At 34.3% G+C, this 22,319-nt stretch overlaps 1 protein-coding gene across 4 annotated transcripts in view; it reads left to right on the forward strand.

Annotated features, from left to right (window-relative positions):
- Positions 1-20,467, forward strand: part of LOC149569851 (HNH endonuclease) — a 163,940-nt gene extending 143,473 nt beyond the window's left edge. For 2 of the 4 annotated variants that reach the window (XM_089822562.1, XM_089822561.1), the window contains 2 exons: positions 19,832-19,915; positions 20,052-20,467. In XM_089822562.1, coding sequence (XP_089678688.1) covers positions 19,832-19,915; positions 20,052-20,168 — 201 coding nt within the window. In that variant the 3' untranslated portion in view covers positions 20,169-20,467. Of the gene's footprint in view, positions 1-19,831; positions 19,940-20,051 lie in introns of all 4 variants that reach the window. The other 2 variants (XM_089822559.1, XM_089822560.1) reach the window with 1 other exon arrangement.
- Positions 20,468-22,319: the final 1,852 nt, after the last annotated feature.

Consider the following 22,319-nt stretch of genomic DNA (forward strand, 5'->3'; position numbering starts at 1 on the left):
TTATCTCAAGTATTGTGTATTTGATGTTAATTGACTAAAAGATGCATGGAAAAATCTTCAAATCCTTTAAAATAATTGAATTTCATGAGTTTTTCAATTTTCCAAGTGCTTGCCGAGTCTAGGAGCTAAGTCCGAGTCCGAGTTATATTTTGACTTTTTGATTCAGAGGCGAGTTTGAGTCCTATAACTTTGGTCCAAACACATGCAAATAAAAAAAGATTCATGAACGTAAAAAAAATTGCAAAATAATAAGAAAAAAATGTATCGTGCCTCTTCAAATTTGCTCTAGATATGGAAATGTAACCCAAGTTTGAAGAAGCCTCCTCCAAATGCTTCTTTCAACTCCTCTCAATGCTTTTATGCAAGCTACAAAGTGACAAAAACAATCAACAACTGATAGATGAGAGCTAATAAATTTGCTAAAATATCTCCCAAAACTCTTATTTCTTTATTCTTTGGGTTTTTAAGTGATAGAACGACCTTTTTAGGTCTAACTTATGCTTTAGAATGTTTACATACCAAAAAAAACAGAAACAAAATTGTCCTTTTTGGATGCTAACTGACAGCCGAGTCTACCTGAACTGACTCGGCGAGTCAAAACTAACTCGGCCAAGACTTGGCCGAGTTTAAGGCAAGAGGCCATTGGCCTCGTTTTGCCTAGCTAACCTCGGGACTGTTAGAATCTGATAAGATTAATAAACCAGAAAACTAGTGCAAAGAGTAAATATCTAAACTATGAATGCAGATGATACAAAATCAAAATAACATCATAGAGTTAGTCTCCAAGAGAGTAATGCAAATGTTGGAAGCAAAATAGCATTAAGAGGATGCAAAAACAAGAGATACAAATACAAGCCAAGTAGCATGCTTATATAGGCTAGGAAGAGGGAGGAGGTGGCAACACCAACCAATGAGGAGCAACCATCTATCGGACTAAAGATAGCAAAGTATCTTCCCAAGATAGTTAATGGATGCTCACATGTAGGAAGGTGACACCTCACAACCATTCACCTAATAAGACATGCTTTATTAACCTAAGTGAGATTATTAAAAGTGTAAGAAAAAACTAGCAAAATAGGAAAAATAAAAAACTACACTAACACCCCCCCATAAGCGAAGCTTAGGTGGATGCTAACCTAGCAAAGCTATGAAAGCAGGAAAATGGGTCCCGGCAACAAGGCCTGATCAGGTACCCAATACAAGAAAAAGAACTAGATGAAGGAAACTAAGCCTCCAATCTAGGAAATGTCCCAAAGAGAGGAACAAAAAAGAGCATGAAGCATCTTCGAAGCATGAAGCTGCAAACACTGTCAAAAGAAACTGCTAGAACCCCCATTGAAATAGTGCATGACCAGGTAGAGAAGACAAAGTCTGAAGAGCTGATCAATCGAAGAGGTGACCTCCAAAGGTAGGAATGAATGAGTGTCTATATAGTAGATGAACCATCTCACCGAAATGCATAGGTGCCTAGCCACTGCATCCGCCTAGTACATAGGAACACAAACTGAATACGTAGATCACTCAACCGAACCAAAGAAGCAATAGAGCCAACAGGTGAACCCCCCCATAATGTTGAATAGGGAGAGGGGTGACAGGAACAATGAAATGCAATGCCAAAAACATCTGCAAGAAGAAGAATCAGGAACACCAATAGTGCAATAGAAGTACAAGCACAGGATAAAGGGTGGTGTCACTGACACACTGCATGGGCTAATGTCGTGGAAGAAAAAATCACTTGACAAAGGTGGATGAGCACAAAATGGCAAAACCTCATGACCCCCCATGGCACTTTATAACTGAGTGCAAGTACAAACAAACACAAGGTGTACAAGATCCCAGATATGCAAAAGCAGGCACTTTATCTCAGTGCGTTTACAAGAAAAGGAATGCAACAGAATAGAATCATACAATGCTCAGAAGTCAGAAAGAAGAGTGAGCCAAAAGAACAGAAGAAGAGATTCCAGGACCTATAGAATCCAAGTAATCCGCTAGAGTGCGAAAGTGCAAAACTCGAAGGAGAAAGAACCTAGAGCAGAATCTGGATAAAAGACCTTTGCAACTGAATAACTCATAGAACCAGCTTTCCAACGATATCTGGCGAGCCCAAAAAGGAGTCTGAATGAGCGAGATATGGCTCCCGGAAGGCAAAATAGAACACCTGGCTTTGACTGCCAAAACAGGCAACCAAACTGTAGCAAAAATCAAAAAAACCTGTACCATCATCTCTGTCTCAAAACCAGCTTTCCGACGCATTTTTCGGATCAAAAAAATACGTCCGTATGCTCAAGTTACGGAAGAAAAACCGACAGGGCCTCCTCATGAAGAGCATATGCTAAAAGTGAAACTTGGGCACAATAATCAAGGAAACAAATAGCACCACTGCGATCTACTCAAAAAAAGAATTGCCTCGATACGAGGTCGTATGAGAAAGTTATGATCTTCCGAAGTTTTCAAAACGAGAACTGTGCACAGTCACGGCTGAGAATCTGCAATTTCTGAAGAATTCATGCATGAAAATCAAAAAACAACTCCACTAGTGGATAGAGCACAAAAAAATAGTCAAGTTCATAACAAGAATCATCAAAATCGGAATCCGTATGAGTAAGAATGAGACATTTGAAAACTGCGTTCAAATCTGCGACTGCCAACGGAGAGGGGTATGGTTGTAGCTTTGCATGCTCGATTTTGCAAAATATACAGCTTGCATGCAAAATCTAAAAGATACCCAGATGGTTTTTCGGGGCTGTGAACAAAACTCAGAAAGCGTTTTTCTTGCTGATGTACAGAAGATGTTGTAGTGTAAATCAAACGACTTTAATAGTAAAAAACGACTCCAAAAATCAAAAAACGACCCCAGCAACCAGAATATGACATGCAAATGCTGGATCAGCTTCCTAAGTCCAACAATGGCATGCTGGAACCGCCCGTGGCTATACAGCTGCGAAAATGCACTTCCTTTACATTGCTTTTTCAAACTTTTTAAAAAAAAATCTAAGTCCTCTCCTTCGTAAGGAAGTGCATTTTCATGGCTGTATAGACGTTGCCTGCTGGAACTTGCAAAATTGATTGAAAACTCCAAATATGCAAGTTGGTTGTCAGATTTGAGATTGAAACCCCAGAGAAAAACCGTTTTTGTCAAAACTTTTCTGATTCTCAGGATCATCCAAAGATGCAAGAGAAGAGCATACTTCGTTTTTCAAAAAACTACAATAAAATTTATTTGCCCCCCCCGAATCTCTCAAATAAGGAAACTAAAATCTACTCTTGCACATAGAAAAGCTCTGATACCATGTTAGAATCTGATAAGATTAATAACCCAGAAAAGTAGTGCAAAGAGTAAATATCTAAACTATGAATGCAGATGATACAAAATCAAAATAGCATCATAGAGTTAGTGTCCAAGAGAGTAATGCAAATGCTGGAAGCAAAATAGCATTAAGAGGATGCAAAAACAAGAGATACAAATACAAGCCAGGTAGCATGCTTATATAGGCTAGGAAGAGGGAGGAGGTGGCAACACCAACCCATGAGAAGCAACCATCTATCGGACTAAAGATAGCAAAGTATCTTCCCAAGATAGTTAATGGATGCTCACATGGAGGAAGGTGACACCTCACAACTATTCACTTAATAAGACATGCTTTATTAATCTAAGCGAGATTATTAAAAGTGTAGGAAAAAACTAGCAAAATAGGAAAAATTAAAAACTACACTAACAGGGACTAGTCAAGTTTGGCAAGGACTTGTCAAGTCCTATAACACAGATATATAGATATGTACATATTTTATACCCACACCAGTATGAGTATAGCTACGGTATTATTATATTAAGACATGATAGAAATCGCAAGATATTTTGAGATCAACCACATTATGAAGGTTATCTTTTCTTTACATAGCTTAATGATATAATTTTAACTGGTTAGCTTGTGGTCATCCTTTGTGCATTCTTTCTTGTCTAGCCGTTTCATCCCTGGTCAAGGTAGTTATATTTCATATCTGATGATTCATCAGTGAAATTAGTACCCCATTCCTAACTCCCATTTTGGCAAGACTTCCCCCTTTGTCATGGTCTTGCAAAAGGAAAGATCCTAGAGCAATAACATATTTCCTTAATTTTTTAAAATATTACATAATCATTTTTTTCAATTTCCATAATTTTTCAAAATTTCAAATAATCACTTTCAATTTCAAGCATAGCAATTAACTAACATGGCTCATGAAATAATAATGAACAACTTTACCGATTATGAGAGGTTTTTGAATTAGGTGAAAATTTGGGATTTATCATATGCATTGAATATTCTTAAGAGGTTTGGTATGCTTGAGTGTAAACCAAATGTGACTCCTATGGAGGCAAATTTGAAGAACTTCAGGAAGATGTTGTTTCAAAATTAATTGATTCACATTATATAGACAGCTTATTGGTTTCCTCATGTATCGTTTCAAGACTAGGCCTGAGATTTGCTATGCAGTAAATGCGTAAAGTCAATTTATGTGTGATCTTAGGAAATTTCATTTTATTGCTGCTAAACATATACTAAGATATGTTCAAGGTGCAATGAATTATGGTATAAAGTTTTCTAGTTCTAATGATCTTCATCTTCAAGGTTTCTTTGATTCTGATTGGACAAGATCTGTTTTAGATAGAAAGAAACTCTAGGATTTTGTTTCAATCTTGGGTCTGCCATGGTTTCTTGGTGCAACAGGAAGCAAAAATGGTTTGCTCAAAGCACAGGTAAAGATGAATATGTGGCAGCTTTTACAATAGCTCAAGAGGTTGTATGGCTTCACAAGCTACTCAGTGGATTTTTTGGACAATCCTTGAGCCCTACAATAATTTTTTGTGATAATCAAATCTGCATAAAGATCTCAATACATAGAAATTAAATATCAATACTTAAGGGACATGGTGCTATGAAAGGCTATGGATCTGAAATACATCAACATTGATGAACAAATTGGTGATATTCTCACCAAGCCCTTACCATAAGTGAAGTTCTCGTATTTTAGAGACAAGCTAAGTATGGTTAACTTTGAGTCTTAAATGGAACTAAGTCTTATTTTTGTTGTGTCTATTTTCCTTTGTAATGTCCCCATTTTTCCCAGCATTGGAGCTTCAGGGATTAGCCTATTATTGTGGATAGAGGGTCTTCTATGACAGTGGCTTGGCTTGGGAAGGTCTTATCTTCTCCACATTTTAGTAAGCTACAAGTTGGTCTTCAAGTTGGTCTTTATCAGACTTTGTTTGAGCCTAGTTTTGTGTACTTACTATTTGTGGTAAGTTGGTGTTGATCGAGATGGACCCTTTCTATTTTTGGAAAGTGCATTTGGTCACATGGAGAAATAATAGGTATGACTTCTATTTCAGATAGCATATTTAAATGATGAGTATTTTGGGAGTTATTATATTTTTAGTGGCCAAATTATTAATAATTATTAAATAGCTCATTATAAAGTTATAATTCAACTTTATAATTTAAATTTAGTTAAGAGTTGAATTATCTTTGAAAAGTGTCATTTATTAATTAGTTAAGCCAAGTCAAGTGAGAGAAACTAAAGTAAGCTTCTAATTAATGTTGTGGTGAAGCTTCTTGAGTGAAGTTACATTTTGGCAACAAAACGGAATTTCGAGGTTATAAATACAAAGCTCATTTGTTGAGAAAAACATGCATGGATATTTATTTGCTTTTGTTGCCTTTGTGGCTTTTTTAAGGTTCTGATTTTCAAATCCCTTGCTAAGGTATAACGGTTTGATCTGAGGTTTTCGCTCCATTGTTGAAGTATAGTGGAGATTGGTTTCTTATGAATTTTGAGATTTTCATGGCAACTTCTTGTATTGTATTTCCTGTGGCTGAGGAGCGATTGTTGGTTGGCGGCTTCTTCTCTTATTGTATTGATTGTGGCTAAGAGTGCAATTCTATTTGGGAGAGTTTGGTAATTTACATCTCTGATTTCTAGTAATTTCTGATTTGGATTTCTCAAGGCTGGATGTTTGTGGTTTTGTTGGTGATAAAATCTTTATGCGATTGCAAGTGGGAATTGTTTGAAGCATACTAAATGAATAAATTTAAAATTTGATGTGAGCCATTTCTTGTTTTAGATTTAAATGTGCAAATTCACATGACAGATTTATATACTAGTCCTTCATATTTATTTGAGTAATGTATAAGGCTAAAGTTAACTGAATTTGTGAACAATTGTTGCATTTTCTAGTACTGTGTTTCAGAATATTAAATACCATATATTTAGTGATAATTGGGTTGTCTATCAAGTGTTTGTTGAAATGTCAAATGTCTGAATAAGTGGTATTGCTAGAAGCATAACCAAACAAGTTTATTCCAGTGGTATCAGAGCGGTTTCCTGCCGACCTGTAAGAATTGGGCTTAGTTATTATTTTGGTCAGTGCTTACTTCTAAGATTGTCAGATTAATTTTGTTATTGGTATAGTGACATGGATGGTGAAAGGAGATTCATCCTAGGTAGATATTATACTCGCAGAGGTTAGTACTTCTCTGCCTAAGGATGGAGAATTTGAGATATAGGGTATTGTAAAACAGTCAGATGATGTTGTTGTTGGCATGAGTTCCCAAGATTATGCATTTGATGGTGATGCGATGATAGTGGGAGTAGGAGCATGCAATGATACCCTCAGATCGGCATTGGCGGCTACTTCTGCGCCAATTGGGCCATCTATGGAGGAATTTAGCGATATGCATGCAGTTGTTGATGTGTGTTTTGATAATGGTGCACATATTGATGATTATGAGTTTTCATCAACAACAGATTCGTTTCAGTTTCTTGTTGCAAAAGTTATTATTGTTCCTATGTTCACGTATTTTGATGTGGCTACACCTATTGTTGATACAGTTGGCATCAGTGCATATGGTTCGCCTATGGCTACATCTTTTTTAGCAATTATTGGTGATGATCAAGATTCCCATCCAATATATATTATGTGGGTGGATATAGGGAAGAAGGGGATGCACAGATCTTCTTTGGAGTTGCCTTTTGGTGACATTCTGACTTCTACATCATTTGCACAAGTTTTGGGTGTGATGCTGCAGGACATGTGGTTGGTCCTGATGATGCTAGTGTGCAGTTGGTTTAGTGTCTACAGAGATGTCATGCACTTCTTCATTTGGAATCTAGGTGGAGGTTGGAGTTCACTGTATTGCCGGATTGCTTGAGGACAAGCAATCTTAGGGAGGGAGGACTATAATGTCCCCATTTTTCCTAGCTTTGGAATTTCAAGGATTAGCCTATTATTGTGATCCTCGTAGGCTAATTATTGTGGATAGAGGGTCTTCTGTGGCAGTGGCTTGGCTTGGAAGGGTCGGGTCTTCTCCACATTTCAGTAAGCTACAGGTTGGTCTTCGTTTGGATCAAAACGAACTTTTTTTGGGCTTAGTTTTGTATACTTACTATTTGTGGCAAGTTTGAACAAGATGGACCCTTTCTATGTTTCGAAAGTGCATTTGTTCACATGGAGAAATAATAAGTATGACTCCTATTTCAGACGGCATATTTAAATAATGAGTATTTTGGGAGTTATTAGTGGCCAAATTATTATTAATTATTAAATAGTTTATTATAAAGTTATAATTTAAGTTGAGAGTTGAGTTATCATTGAAAAGTGTCATTTATTAATTAGTTCAGCTAAGTTAGAGAATCTAAAGGAAGCTTCTAATTAATATTGTGTGGTGAAGCTTCTTGAGTGAAGTTACATTTTGACAACAAAAGGGAATTTGGAGGTTATAAATACAAGCCCATTTGTTGAGAAAAGCATGCTTGGATATTTATTTTCTTTTGTTGCCTTTGTGGCTTTTCTAAGGTTCTAATTTTCAAATCCCTTGTTGAGGTATAAGGGTTTGATCTGAGGTTTTTGCTCCACTGTTGAAGTATAGTGGAGATTGGTTTCTTGCGAATTCTGAGATTTTCATGGTTGCTTTTCGTACTGTATTTCCTGTGGCTGAGGAGGGATTGTTGGTTAGAATAATTTAGTGTCTTTTCTTACTGTATTGATTGTGGCTAAGAGTGCAATTCTATCTTGGAGAGTTTGGTAATTTACATGTTTGATTTCTGGTAATTTCTGATTTGGATTTCTCAAGGCTGAATGTTTGTGGTTTTGTTGGTGATAAAATCTTTATGTGATTGCAAGCGGGAATTGTTTGAAGCATATTAAGTTAATGAATAAATTCAGAATTTGATGTGAGCCATTTGTTGTTTTAGAGTTAAATGTGCAAATTCACATGGCAGATTTATATACTGGTCCTTGATATTTATTTGAGCAATGTATAAGGCTAAAGTTAACTGAATTTGTGAACAATTGTTGCATTTTCGAATACCATGTTTCAGAATTTTAGATACCATATATCCAGTGATAATTGGGTTGTCTGCCAAGCGTTTGTTGAAATGTCAAATGTTTGATAAGTGGTATTGCTAGAAGCATAACCAAATAGGTTTATTCCATCCTTCTTGTGTGAATTAATAAGATTGTAAGACTAGCTATGATAACTCTTTCTCTCTAAGGAAGTGAACATCATGTTGGGAGTCCATGATGACATCATGTTGAGAAATTCCGTGATGGGAGCTGGATGTCATGTTGAGAGGTTCCATGACTGTTCACATTGAGAGAGTTTGTCATTAAAGGCTTAGTTGTGAATCTTACAAGTCTACCATCTGTAGTGATTCCATGATTATTAATTGTGAATAAATAGTTTTATTTATCATGTTGATTGATTCCATGATTTTCAATTATGAGTAAAGGATTCTTGTGTGGTCATGTTGACTAAGTCCATGACTAAATAGCTGATTTCATATTTGCTAAGAGGGAGTGTTAAATTTAGTAACTTCATATGAAATGCTAAGTTTTACCAATATGAGACTATTGTCATATTTGTTTATGAAATTCTTATTTTTGAATGTTTGTATATTGACTCTAACGTGTTTTAATTGGTTTAGAATTCTGTTTACATAACAACATCAGTTCAATCTAACCCAAAGAGGTGTAAGCATGTTTCAATTGAGATGAAGCAATCTCTAATGCGGCTATACCAGCATACTTTTCAACGTGTTCTCTCAAGGATGAATGATCATGTGGCATTTATTAATCATTGTTGGGTAACGATTGCACAATGAAACTATCTTCGTTAGGTCTTAGACATTTGTATTGGGTCGATAGTTTTCAAAGAGGCAACATCAGAGCTTGCATCGGGATCTTTTCTAGGAAATGAAAAGCCTCAATGTTAGTTACCGTTGAGGTGTATTGCTTGGGTAAAGAAAGTATGGAGACACCAATAGATGGGTCATTGTTTCGTTCGCTAGTTTGCTTTGTCTGGCGTTATCTCTCAAAATCAGTATTGTGCTCCCCTGAGAAATTGCGACCTAAGTGATAATAGTCAGCAGAGTTGTGTTTGAGTCTAAGCTGTTGTAAATTGAATCCGTTCGCTAGTCTGCTTTGTGTGGCATTATCTTTCAAAATCTGTATTGCGCTTGCTTGAGAAATTGCGACCTAAGTGATATCACCTGAGAAATTGCGACCTAAGTGATATTGGTTAGCAAGGTTGTGTTTGATTCTAAGCTGTTGTAAATTGCATTCATTGTCACTTGGGTAAAGAAAGTGTGGAGACACCAATAGAGGGGTTGTTGTTTTGTCTGCTAGTCTACTTTGTCTAGCATTATCTCTCAAAATCTGTATTGCGCTCACCTCAAAAATTGCGACCTTAAGTGATAATAGTCATCAAAGTTGTGTTTGATTCTAAGCTGTTGTAAATTGCATTCATTGTCTATCAAACTATCGTAATGGTGTTCAAAGGATATTGGTGTTTATATCAATTGTTGTTTGTTTAATTGATATTCATGTTTAAGTCTTTGTCGATCCTCTTTGGATATTTGAAACCACAGACTCTAGAGCATTCTAATGTTTATTTTGATAATAAAATTCGTAGGTTTTTGTGGGTTGGGTTGTTTCCTTCCATGAAAGTTTTTCCCGGGATAAATTCTTTGATCAGATCTTTTGTCTGATTTTTCTAGCTATATTTGTTCACTTTGGCACGGCGTTTCGAGTATTTATGCTCAGAATAAATGTAGTTCGCAACTTCAGTTATGTCTATAAATATTCAATTAGAATTTTTGGAGTCTATGAATTTATTAATTCCTTCAACCGAACATTACACTCTATAGGAAGAGAGAGAATTAAAAAGCGACTGGACATCTATTCAGCAGACAGTGAGTATGGTTATAGTATATTATGAAGTTTGAAAGTCATCCAGCAGTGATAGACAATAAGAAAGTGAAACTAACAGTCAACAAATTGCCAGCATAAGACCACAACAGAATAATGTATAGTTATTATTTTACGGACAACTTAACAGAAGTGTTGGATTCGATTCTTCACTTTCATACATATATATGGAGCAATCACATGAAAACTAAGTGGCAAGTCGAGTTGTAGTAATATTTTGAATGTGACATGAAAAGTTATTATTATTTAAACTTGTAAGAAAGTTTTGATGTGGCAAGATGAACAAGCGACCGGGAAATCGAACATCAACCTTCACAGTGATTACCACAGTTTAAAACGTTTGATGAGTAAGGATCTGATGATGCATTAGAAACATATGTGTGGCATCAATAGTCAATTAACATGGAAAGAGTGATGCCAAATTTAATATATCACCTGCAAATGAAGATACATGGCATTGGGATTTATTTAGGAACTAATTGTGTTTCTCCATACATCCTAGTCAGCATATGCAAAGGAAAGAGCCATGTATGACAATACATGGTGCTGGAAGACTCGATGTGTTTCCAGCAGCCATAACCAAACAAAGAAACATAATGGCAACTATGGAAGGCTATGTAATAAGCAGCGATGAAAAAGAGCAATTTCAAAAATCGATGACTTGGAGCAGCACATGCCTCAAACATTTTCATCATGCACGGCGTACTTGAATAGCTAACAAAGATAAAAACAACTATGGTAACGAAGGGGGAAGACTAAGCAATGCAGCAAAAAAAAAAATTGAAGTCTAGCAAAATAAGGAGTGCGAACGCAAGTAGCAGCCAAATCATATTTGCCCATCGCCAAATATGGAAGTCACGTAGAAGCAAATAAACACTAATTAATTTAGTGAGTATGAAGATTGTGTTAGATACTACTGAGGAAACTACTCAAACAAATAAGAAATACAGGGTGCAAAGCAAAAGCAAGCCATTTGACGTAGAATACAGTTCAAACCAGAACCTATTGGTAATCTCTCATACCCGTTAGGGGTGGCTTTATTTTGAGTTACTTTAGTGCATGATAAACAACAATATAGTAAAATAAAAACAGTGCTACATTTCAAGTTTAATATTAAAATAACAGTACAACAAATTAAAAGAACATACGATTAAAATCGGTGTTTAAGAAAAGGTGTGATCAAAACAAAAGGATGTTTCCTTTGACCAGAAGTCGCATCATTTGGAATGAATGGATATAAAAAGGATTTGTATCATTTTCAAGAATATATGAATGGAATGTGGGAAGAAAAACATGTGAGAAAAGAATATATTACAAATATATGGTGAATGAATGTATGGAAGAGTAAAGGGAGTAATATATATATAATATCAGGTTTCCAATCTGATTTATAATTTATATATGAGTGCAGAAAAGAGTATGGCAAGTCTGTTGAAGAATTTATCAGAGCATAAAAGGATATATATATTCAGATTTAAAGTGTAAATGAAGTTATCATGAAAACAGATATTTGAGGATATCTATATATATGGTTCAAAATTAGTAGAGTAAAAAGTGTGAACAAAGGAAAGAAAATAAATTTATGCTGACTTTGGAAGATAAATATTTATTGAAGGAAGTATAAGCAAGATCTATACGAATATAAAGATCAGATTAAAGAAGAGTTGACCAAACGGGTCCATCATTAGTTGAGTCGGCAACATTATCAAGGTGGAAGAGAAGTTTGTGTGTAGTGGGCCAGTGCTCACGAAGACAAGCAGAGGGAGTTGGAGCTTCTTGTAGGTCATAGCCTACGAAGTGTGGGAGTTGGAGCTTCCACTGAGTTGGTGCTCATAAAACATGAGTTGGAGCCTCTAGTAGGTTGGACCCTACAAAACATTGTAAACTAAAAAGTTTATATATAAAGAAATTATTTGTTGTGCTTTTATCCTGCATTGGGTTTCCACGTAAATCTTGTGTTATGGAGTTCATGTGCATAATTGTTCATTTCAGCATTTAGAGTTAATAGTTTCGATAAAAGTTCTAAATTGGTAAATTTGAGATTACACTAGTTCACACCCCCGCCCCCCCCCCCCACTTCAGTATAATCGTGTGCTCTTCAATTGGTATCAAAGCAGGTTCCTTCTATAAATCCTAACCACTTAAAGGTAGATTTATTGAGCCCACATGGGAAAAAGGAAATGAAATAATAGGACAGGAAATGTGAAAAAAAGTATTAATAAAAATGCACTAAGTAAAAAGTTTAAAGTGATTGATGATGAATTTTTTGACAATGAAGCCGACTCTATATAGAGTGATGATTGTATCAACATTATAGAATCAAATACATGTGGGAATACAAAGGCTAACATTTGTGATGAGATGGCACTTGGAATACACATGGCAGTAAAAAGTGATTATGCAACAAATCAGGATGACCTTGTAAATGATGGAAAATACATGATAAAAAAAGATAATGAATCAGATTCAAAAGAAGTCCCGGATGATGGAAAGTTAAAAGAAGAATCTTCTACACGTACAGAAGATGAAGTGGCCTATAGCAAGGAAGAGGATGTTGATATCATGGAAGAACTTCATCTTGCTTACAAAGAAAATCGAAAGCTTAAGAAGAAGAATGCAAGATTGGAAACACAAATCCAAGAATTTTATGAATTCCAAAATGAATGCAGCAAAGTAATTAAGACTTTGAAAGAACAATTAGAAGAAGCCAAACGAGTTTGTAATGAGATGATGATGAAGTTAAATGCAAAAGAAGAGGAAGAAGTCACCATGCTGAAATGTGATTTAGAGAAAACTACTGCCAAAGTGAATACTAGTCTTAAGTTCGAAAAGAGTTCTGAAATCCTAACTAATATTGTTGACAGCCAAAGGCCATCTTCTAGCAAGACCGGAGTAAGATATGAAAGAGGTTCAAAGCATCATGATTGTACATTCAAAGGCTTCATCAAAGAAGGAAATAGTATGGCGTCTAATAAAGAGGAAGAACTTGAAAGATGTGTTGAAGTTTTGATAAACCCTACCAAAGATGAAGATAGCAAGAAGAATCAAGCTCAACAAAAACAAAGCACAACCTCAAAAGAAAAGAAAGATAGAATTAGAAAAGCTTTTCCTCCTAAAGAGCATAAATCCAAACTTCGACATGACTTGTTTAGATATTGTTACTCATTCAACTATTTTGGTCACAAGGCAAGAGAATATAGAACACAACATGGATGGAAAAATAGAAATTATTATGGGCACTTAGCATAGCATTGTGGATATGGATTCATAGAATCACATAAAGAATATACAAAGAACAAACAAAAAAGGCATATCTTCGTATGAAGAAAGAAAGTTGACAGAGATAAAGAAAATAATGAAACCTCATGGCCTTCAAGGCATAATAATCGAAAGTGAAGAACTAGAAAAGTTTGGAGAAAGAAGACTACTAATGGAGAAAATGAAGTCGTTGCAAGTGCAACTTGCAATTCGTATATCTCTTACGAATTCTAAAGGAGATACAAATGAGACTATTAACTAAACCTTTGGAGAAGATAGATAGCATATTGTATTGATGTCAAAGATTTGAGAAAGATAGAATATGCATCAAATGGCAATACTAGAGCTCGGAGGAGCATTGATGAATCCTTCTCAGGGGGAGTACGAGAGAACTTTCACAGGGGGAGCATTTGATGACTAGTTTTGATAGCTACTACCCCTTTTCCATTGATGTCAAAGGGGGAGAGATATTGAAGCAAAAAGAAGAAGAAGAATTAAGTATTGCAATCAATGACAAGGGGGGAGATTGATGGAATTATCGTCATTGATTTCAAAAGGCTTCACAAACTAAGGATAAATTGTTAGCATGACCTTTATCAATGTCAAAGGTATAGATATAAGGCAAATTAATATCATAGTGATGGGCAACATAAATAAACATTATAAATGTACATAACCATTCAAAGATGGGACACTAATATGGAAGGTGACCAAGAAGCTAAATGATCAATAACATTGAAGGGTGAATATTTGAAATTAAGGAGAAAAGCAATTATGAATACTAGACAGCAGTAGACCCAATGACAAGCTATGGGTGAATTTTCTGTAACAATAGTCTTATATATATGAGAAATCTAGCACTCAACCAGTTAGAAAATGATGATTAAAAATCAGAGACTTCATTATCAACGAAAACATAAAGCCATGATCGAAAGAATCTTAGATCAATATAGAGAATATAAGCATTCCTTTGAATCAAATGCATAAACTGCAAAATGGAAGAGAGATAATAAATAAGCAAGCGACTGGACATCTATTCAGAAGACAGTGAGTATGGTTATAGTACATTATGAAGTTTGAAAGTCGTCCAGCAATGATAGAAAATAAGAAAGTGAAACTAACAGTCAACAAATTGCCTGCATAAGACCACAACACAATAACGTATAGTTATTATCTTATGGACAACTTAATAGAAGTGTTGGATTCGATTCTTCACTTTCATACATATATATGGAGCAATCACATGAAAACTGAGGTACGTATGAGTTACATCATCTTTGATTTAAACAGCAATGAGATTTGACCAGCACGGGTGAAAATACATACCTGACCATGGCATGAGTATAATGACAAGTCGGGTTGCAGTAATAATTTGAATGCAAGATAACTGTGAGTTTATGGAAACTAATATTGTGAACATAGCAGTGTGACTAGTGTTATATCAAAGTAAGAAAGTTTTGAACATCAACCTTCACATGGTGAGTGCAGTGTAAAACATTCGATGAGTAAGGATCTGATGATGCATCAGAAACATATATATATATATATATATATGGCATCGATAGTCAATTAACATGGAAAGAGCAATGCCAAATATAATACATCACCTGGAAATGAAGATACATGGCATTGGGAGTTATTTAGAAACTAATTGTGTTTCTCCATACATTCTAGTCAGCCTATGCAAAGGAAAGAGCCCTGTAAGACAATACATGGTGTTGGAAGAGTGTGGAAGACTCGATGTGTTTCCAACAGCGATAACCAGACAAAGAAACATAACGGCAACTATGGAAGACTATGTAACAGTCAGCGATGAAAAGGAGGAATTCCAAAAAACAATGACTTGGAACAGCACACACCTCAAACATGTTCATCATGCACTGCATACTTGAAGAGAAAACAAACATAAAAGAAACGATGGTAACGAAGGGGAAGACTAATCAATGCAGCAAAAAAATATATATTGAAGTCAAGCAGAATAAGGAGAACAAGTGCGCATGCAACTAGAGACCAAATCATATTTGGTCATCATCAATATTTGGAGCGATAAGTTTGCCAAATATGGAAGCCACGTAGAAGCAAACAAACACTAATTAATTCAGTGAGTATGAAGATTGTGTTAGATGTTACTGAGGAAACTACTCAAACAAATAAGAAATACAGGATGCAAAGCAAGCCATTTGACGTAGAACACAGTTCGAACAAGAACCTATCGGTAATCTCTCATGCCCATTAAGGGGTGGCTTTCCTTTTGAGTTACAGCGGTGCATGATAAACAATAATATAGTAAAATAAAAACAGTGATACATTTCAAGTTTAATATTAAAATAAAAGTACAACAAATTAAAACAACATACGATTAAAATCAGTGTTTAAGAAAAGGTGTGATCGAAACAAAAAGATGTTTCCTTTGACCAGAAGTCGCATCATTTGGAATGAATGGATACAAAAAGGATTTGCATCATTTTCAAGAATATATGGAGTGTGAGAAGAAAAACAGATGTTTGACAAAACAATAGACGGTGAATGAATATATGGAAGAGTAGAAGGGAGTAAAGTAATATATATATATATATATATATATATATATATATATATATATATATATATATGAATGCAGAAAAGAGTATGGAGTCAGCTGTTGAAGAATTTATCAAAGCATAAAAGGATATATATGTTCAGATTTAAAGTGTAAATGAAGTTATCATGAAAACAGATATTTAAGGATATCTATATATATATATATATATGTTTCAGAATCAGTAAAGAGTAAAAAGTGTGAATAAAGTAAAGAAAATATATTTATGCTTACTTTGGAAGATAAATATTTATTGAAGGAATTATAAGCAAGAAAGATCTATACAGATATAAAGATCAGATAGAAGAAGAGTTGAGCAAAAGGGTCCATCATCAATTGAGTCGGAAACATTATCAAGGTGGAAGAGAAGTTTGTGTGCAGTGGGTCGGTGCTTACGAAGACAGGCAAAGGGAGTTGTAGCTTTCTGTAAGTCAGAGCCTATGAAGTGTGGCGGTTGGAGCTTCCAATGAGTCGGTGCTTATAAAACAGGGGTTGGAGCCTCAAGTAGATTGGAGCCTACAAAACATTGTAAAAGAACAAGTTGATATATGAAGCAATAATTTTTTGTGATTTTCCCCCTCATTGGGTTTCCATGTAAATCTTGTATTATTGTGTTCATGTACATAATTGTTCATTTCGGCATTTGAAGTTAATTGTTTGGATAAAAGTATTAAATTGGTAAACTTGTCATTATACTAATTCACCACACCCCCCCCCTTGGTATAATCATTTGCCTCAGTATAGTTGTGTGCTCTTCATTTCTTCGAACAAAAATGTCTTTCAAACCCCAAATTGAGTTGCAGACCAGAAATCAGATTACTAGACATAATTCATTGGCAATGGTTAACCAATTCAAAGTGCTGAAAAAATTGGAAGAAATCCACAATTTTTTCAATTACAATTCCTGAAACACTTGAAAGTCTTCAATCTCATTCCAATCCCTCTCCAAAATACAGTCAGATAAGTAATTTTTGGTAGTTACTTTAAAAATATAACCAATAATAAGAATATGGATGCTGCTTTCTCAAAATACTAAATGATAATTATCTGTCAGCACATAAATGTCTTTCAAACCCCTGATCGAGTTGCAGACCAGAAATTGGATTACTAGACACAATTCATTGGCAATGGTGACCCAATTCGAAGTGCTGAAAAGATTGGAAGAAATCCACAATTTCTTCAACAATAATTCCTCAAACCCTTGGAGGTCTTCAATCTCATTCCAATCCCTCTCCAAAATGCAGTCAGATAATTAATGCTTGGTAGTTGCTTTAAAAATATAACCAATGATAAGAATATGAATGCTGCGTTCTCAAAACTAAATGACTTGAATTGGTAAATTGATGTTCTTTATATTCACCATAGTTCTGGAGCACATGGATAAGATAGCATTTACATTCTTTGCAATAGGGTCTAAAATTCCGAAGGCATCTGAAGTTTGTGTGTTTCTGTTTGTTTGGTAAATCATAAATGATGGTACTTATTAATAGCTCTTCTCTATAGAAGTTATCCTAAAACTGCACAAATCTTCTTCAATTAAAGAAAGGAAACCATGCTAGTTCTCTGGAAAACAATCTCACTACATGTGGTCATTTGATAATTGCATGTTACAATATACAATGGATGACAATCTTTTAATGAAAATAAATGATACGTAAATCCAGATCTTAAATAGCAGATCTTATGGTTTTTTCAAGGTTAGTTTCTTATGCTGAAGTTTCCCCATGAGAGAGAAAAACCATATGGTTACTGTAACAAGACAACTGCCATCTCTTTGCACCATTGCTTTATTTCCAACTGCATAATTTCCAGTACATTTACCCCCCTGTTGCTACCTTATATTGCATTCAAATAAGTATGAAATTTAATTTTTGAAAAAATGACATTTGAGTATAATTTTAATTATTATTACAAACATTATTATAATTCTTTTAACATATACATATTTTATTTGCATTTAATTCTGTATAATCCTCATATGTTAGTATTCTAAATAGGCTTTTGTAATTTCTAAGTTGGATACAATGTACCTCTGATGAGCTCTTCTTTTCTCACTGATTGTTTAATTTGACCTCTCTTTTTGCATTTGAATGGTGACATCTGTTGCTTGCATGGCGATGACTTATAATGATAGTGTCAAATTTATTTGTGTACTAAAATTTCTTTTGAAAAGTACAATGCACGTAAGCAGAGTTTACTATATTGCATTCAAATAAGTATGAAATTTAATTTTTGAAAAAATGACATTTGAGTATTATTTTAATTATTATTACAAACATTATTAGAATTCTTTTAACATATACATATTTTATTTGCATTTAATTCTATATAATCCTCATATGTTAGTATTCTAAATAGACTTCTGTAATTTCTAAGTTTGATACAATGTATCTCTGATGAGCTTTCTTCTTTTCTCACTGATTGTTTAATTTGACCTCTCTTTTTGCATTTGAACGGTGACATCTGTTGCTTGCATGGCGATGACTTATAATGATAGTGTCAAATTTATTTGTGTACTAAAATTTCTTTTGAAAAGTACAACGCACGTAAGCAGAGTTTGAGCCATCATGAAATTGTGTGGAGTCTTTTCTGTCTACAATGCATGGGACCTGAGTTATATGATATGAGGCTTTGAGACATTTGAAAGCCTTAATGTTAAAGGCATTGTTTCCTTTCAATTTGAAGGGATGCGACTTATTGCATATCTTAGCAATCCGAAATATGTATTTATCACCTAAATGACTGGCTAGATACTATTTCGCTGTAATTTTGTTTCTTTGATAAGCCATTTGAGCCAGGCTGGGGAATCTCAGCTTATATTTTTGGCAAAAACTGGGTTTTACAATGCTTTAATGAAAACTATACAGAATATGGCACACTAAATTATGTTATCAATTAATACAAAGCAGATGTTTAGCTTTGCAAACCTGTGTAATGCGTTTTATATGGCATGTATGTGCTTAATGAAAGCAAAGCAGATGTTTAGCTTCACAATCCTGTGTAAGGTCTTATGTATTCATTATTTGCACAGTGGTCAGTCATAGACTTTAAGGAGATAAGTAGCATGTGTTCAGTCATAGAATTTAAGGAGATAAGTAGCATGTGGTCAGTCATAGACTTGGAGATAAGGAGCATGTGTTTGCTTAACAATTATCTGGATTGTAAAAACAGTACTTTTGATGATTAGTTTACATAATATGAATCAAAATATTGTTATTTACTTGTAATTTTAATCAGATATTTGATTAAAGATTCCATTAGAATTTTGTTACTAGGAGTATAGGAGTAAGGAAAATATGATTTTCCGAAATATGGCACACTAAATTATGTTGTCAATTAATACAAAGCAGATATTTAGCTTTGCAAACCTGTGTAATACATTTTATATGGCATGTATGTTGTTAATTAAAGCAAAGCAGATGTTTAGCTTCACAAACCTGTGTAAGTTCTTATGTATTCATTATTTGCACAGTGGTCAGTAATAGACTTTAAGGAGATAAGTAGCATGTGTTTGCTTAACAATTATCTGGATTGTGAAAACAGTACTTTTGTTGATTAGTTGACATAATATCAAAATCTTGTTATTTGCTTGTAATATTAATCAGATATTTGATTAAAGATTCCATTATAATTTTGTTACTAGGAGTAAGGAAAATATGATTTTCTGGAAATGTTCCTCATATGAGTTTCAGTATTGACTATTTACATTTACAATTCTGCTTGGATTCATCCATCATCATTCTGACCAGGTTACTGCTTGTAATGAGTGCAACTGGAGGAAAAGTGACAAAACATTGGAGGAGTCAGGCATGAAATTAATGAGAATTCCAAAGGTCTTGTCACATCATTTACTGATGGTTGATTTCTTCCTTTTTTGTCATAAATTTGTTTGGAGAATTATTTATGTATCCTCTTTCCTTTTTTTAAATAATCAGCAGTAGACATTTCTGACATGATGTTAATATGTAGGCACCTAAAGACTATCACTTTTCGCGATTACCATTAACACGATCAACATTCAAGATGTTGAAGAATCAAGAAATGATGCCCAATGAGTGGAATGGTTATATATCTTCACACATTTGAATGGACTATCACCTCTCGGGATTACCTTTAACACGATCAACTTTCAAGATGTTGAAGAGTCAAGAAATGATTCCCAACGAGTGGAATGGTTATATATATTCGCAAATTTGAATCTTATAACTGGTTTTCTGTTTTGTTACTCTCTATTTTTTGATGTAACATTGTTTACTGGAGCTGTTTTTTCTGTGTTCCTATGCACCATCCACATCTTTCCATGATGTTATATGTTCCATAATGTTTGTTCAAATGTTGGTGAACATTATCAGTTGTATATATGATCCAAAATTTATTTATCAGAATGATTGGCTATCTTTGATATAAATTTCCAAAAACGTTGCAATAGTTTAACCTAACCTACAGATTTAAGTTAATTTGATTGGAGATTTGAGTATATTATCAAGAAGTATTCTTTTTGATCAAATTACCAAGGAGTAAATAATTATTAATCCTAAAGGGTAATATTGTGTTAATGTCTATTATAGTAGTGCATCACATATGCTCTACCATAACTTTATTTCACATTGGTTTTAATTGCATTAAAACCATCATGCTACAATTTGATGAAAATTGGATGGGATGGCAGAACAGCCCTGGGTAATTCAATTAATGTAGTCATCAAATGCGGCAATGAACAAGTATTGATGCATGGTGAATGAAAATGCAATGAGGAAAATAAGGGAATGTCGAGATGGACACAATCAGTTGTTAGAGCAAAATAAGAGTTGGAGCCAGAATATTATCATGATAATGCTATCAAGATATAACTATGTAGTCTTTGAGTCAAACTGATTGACCCATGTTTAATGAGTAGTGGTTCACAAGACCCATCTCTCATGAGAACGAATGAAACACTTAGCACTCATTGTATTTAGTATTAGGTGATGCTCATAGAGGTGAGGTAGTAGGACTTCTCAAGAGGCTACCCATCCAATTACTACTCCAGCTCAAGCATTATAATTGCAAGATTAATCATCACACATCTTAAAATAAACCCCTTCTCCTAAGAAATACATGGAAACAAGCTATTTGTATTTCCTTTAGAAATATCAATAAACATCAAATCTATTGAAAGCAATGTTCCAGTAGCCAAGTCTCTCTGCCCAAAATTCCTACTCATATAATACCAATAAAGATTAAATCATTAATTACAAAAGAACGTGTGTATTAGGATTGCATCTATAGAATTGAGATAATTAAGCTTTATTGTTGTATCTTATCAACTCACTATGGTACAAGGGATTCATAGTATCATGAGATCTATCTTCATAATCAACTATTGTTTGACAAAGGTACGTGTCATTGGAATCCACAAATGTGAAGCCATTAATTCATTATGGAAACTTTTTGAAGTATATGAGTATTGACAAGTATAATATAGGAAAGTAATTCCTCTGTATTTAGGTAAATATTACAATATTACTTTGTACATTGATCCCGCTCTTTAAGCAAGCCATATTCTCTATTGAAAAGGCTAGTACAATAAATTGTGAAGTTTGAAGTAGGATGGGAAAACCTTCTTGGTTGTTCATCTTGTTTTGCAAACCTCACAGAGTATGATTTGAAACATTAATATCAAAAATTTACACACAATCTCTCTTGAGTGTAACAAAAGGGAGCAACACCTTGTACCTATAACCAATCAAAACTACATCAAATTAAGCCATTCAGTGTATACAAAGTGATTTGAAACATTAACATCAAAAATACACACAATCTTTCTCTTAAGTGTAACAAAATGGAGTAACACCTTGTACCTATAACCAATCAAAACTACATCAAATTAAGCCACTCAATATATACAAACTTGAAGCATCACAAAATCACTCAAAAGGGTAAAACATCAAATGCATAAATTCATGATCTAAATTGTAATATTCACTTAGGCAATCTTGTGTCACACATGTATCTCAAAAAATATATCTATAAAGAAATGCATCCAGCAATAATATCAAAATGTAATTACATGATGTACAAATCAAAATATAAATCTTAGGCTAGAAATAGTTAGGCATTACATGTAACACATTTAATAATCAACTCCAAATTTTTGACATTTCTTTTGTGTTGATTAGACTATGGAAGCTTCTTCAATCCAATGTAATTGGCAAAATGATCTTCAATTGCATTTTCTTTACTTGTATTTACTCTTAA

This window comes from Cupressus sempervirens, chromosome 3 (assembly GCF_028749045.1).
Source record: "Cupressus sempervirens isolate cs-2001-9-10 chromosome 3, ASM2874904v1, whole genome shotgun sequence".
Classification (NCBI taxonomy): Eukaryota; Viridiplantae; Streptophyta; class Pinopsida; order Cupressales; family Cupressaceae; genus Cupressus; species Cupressus sempervirens.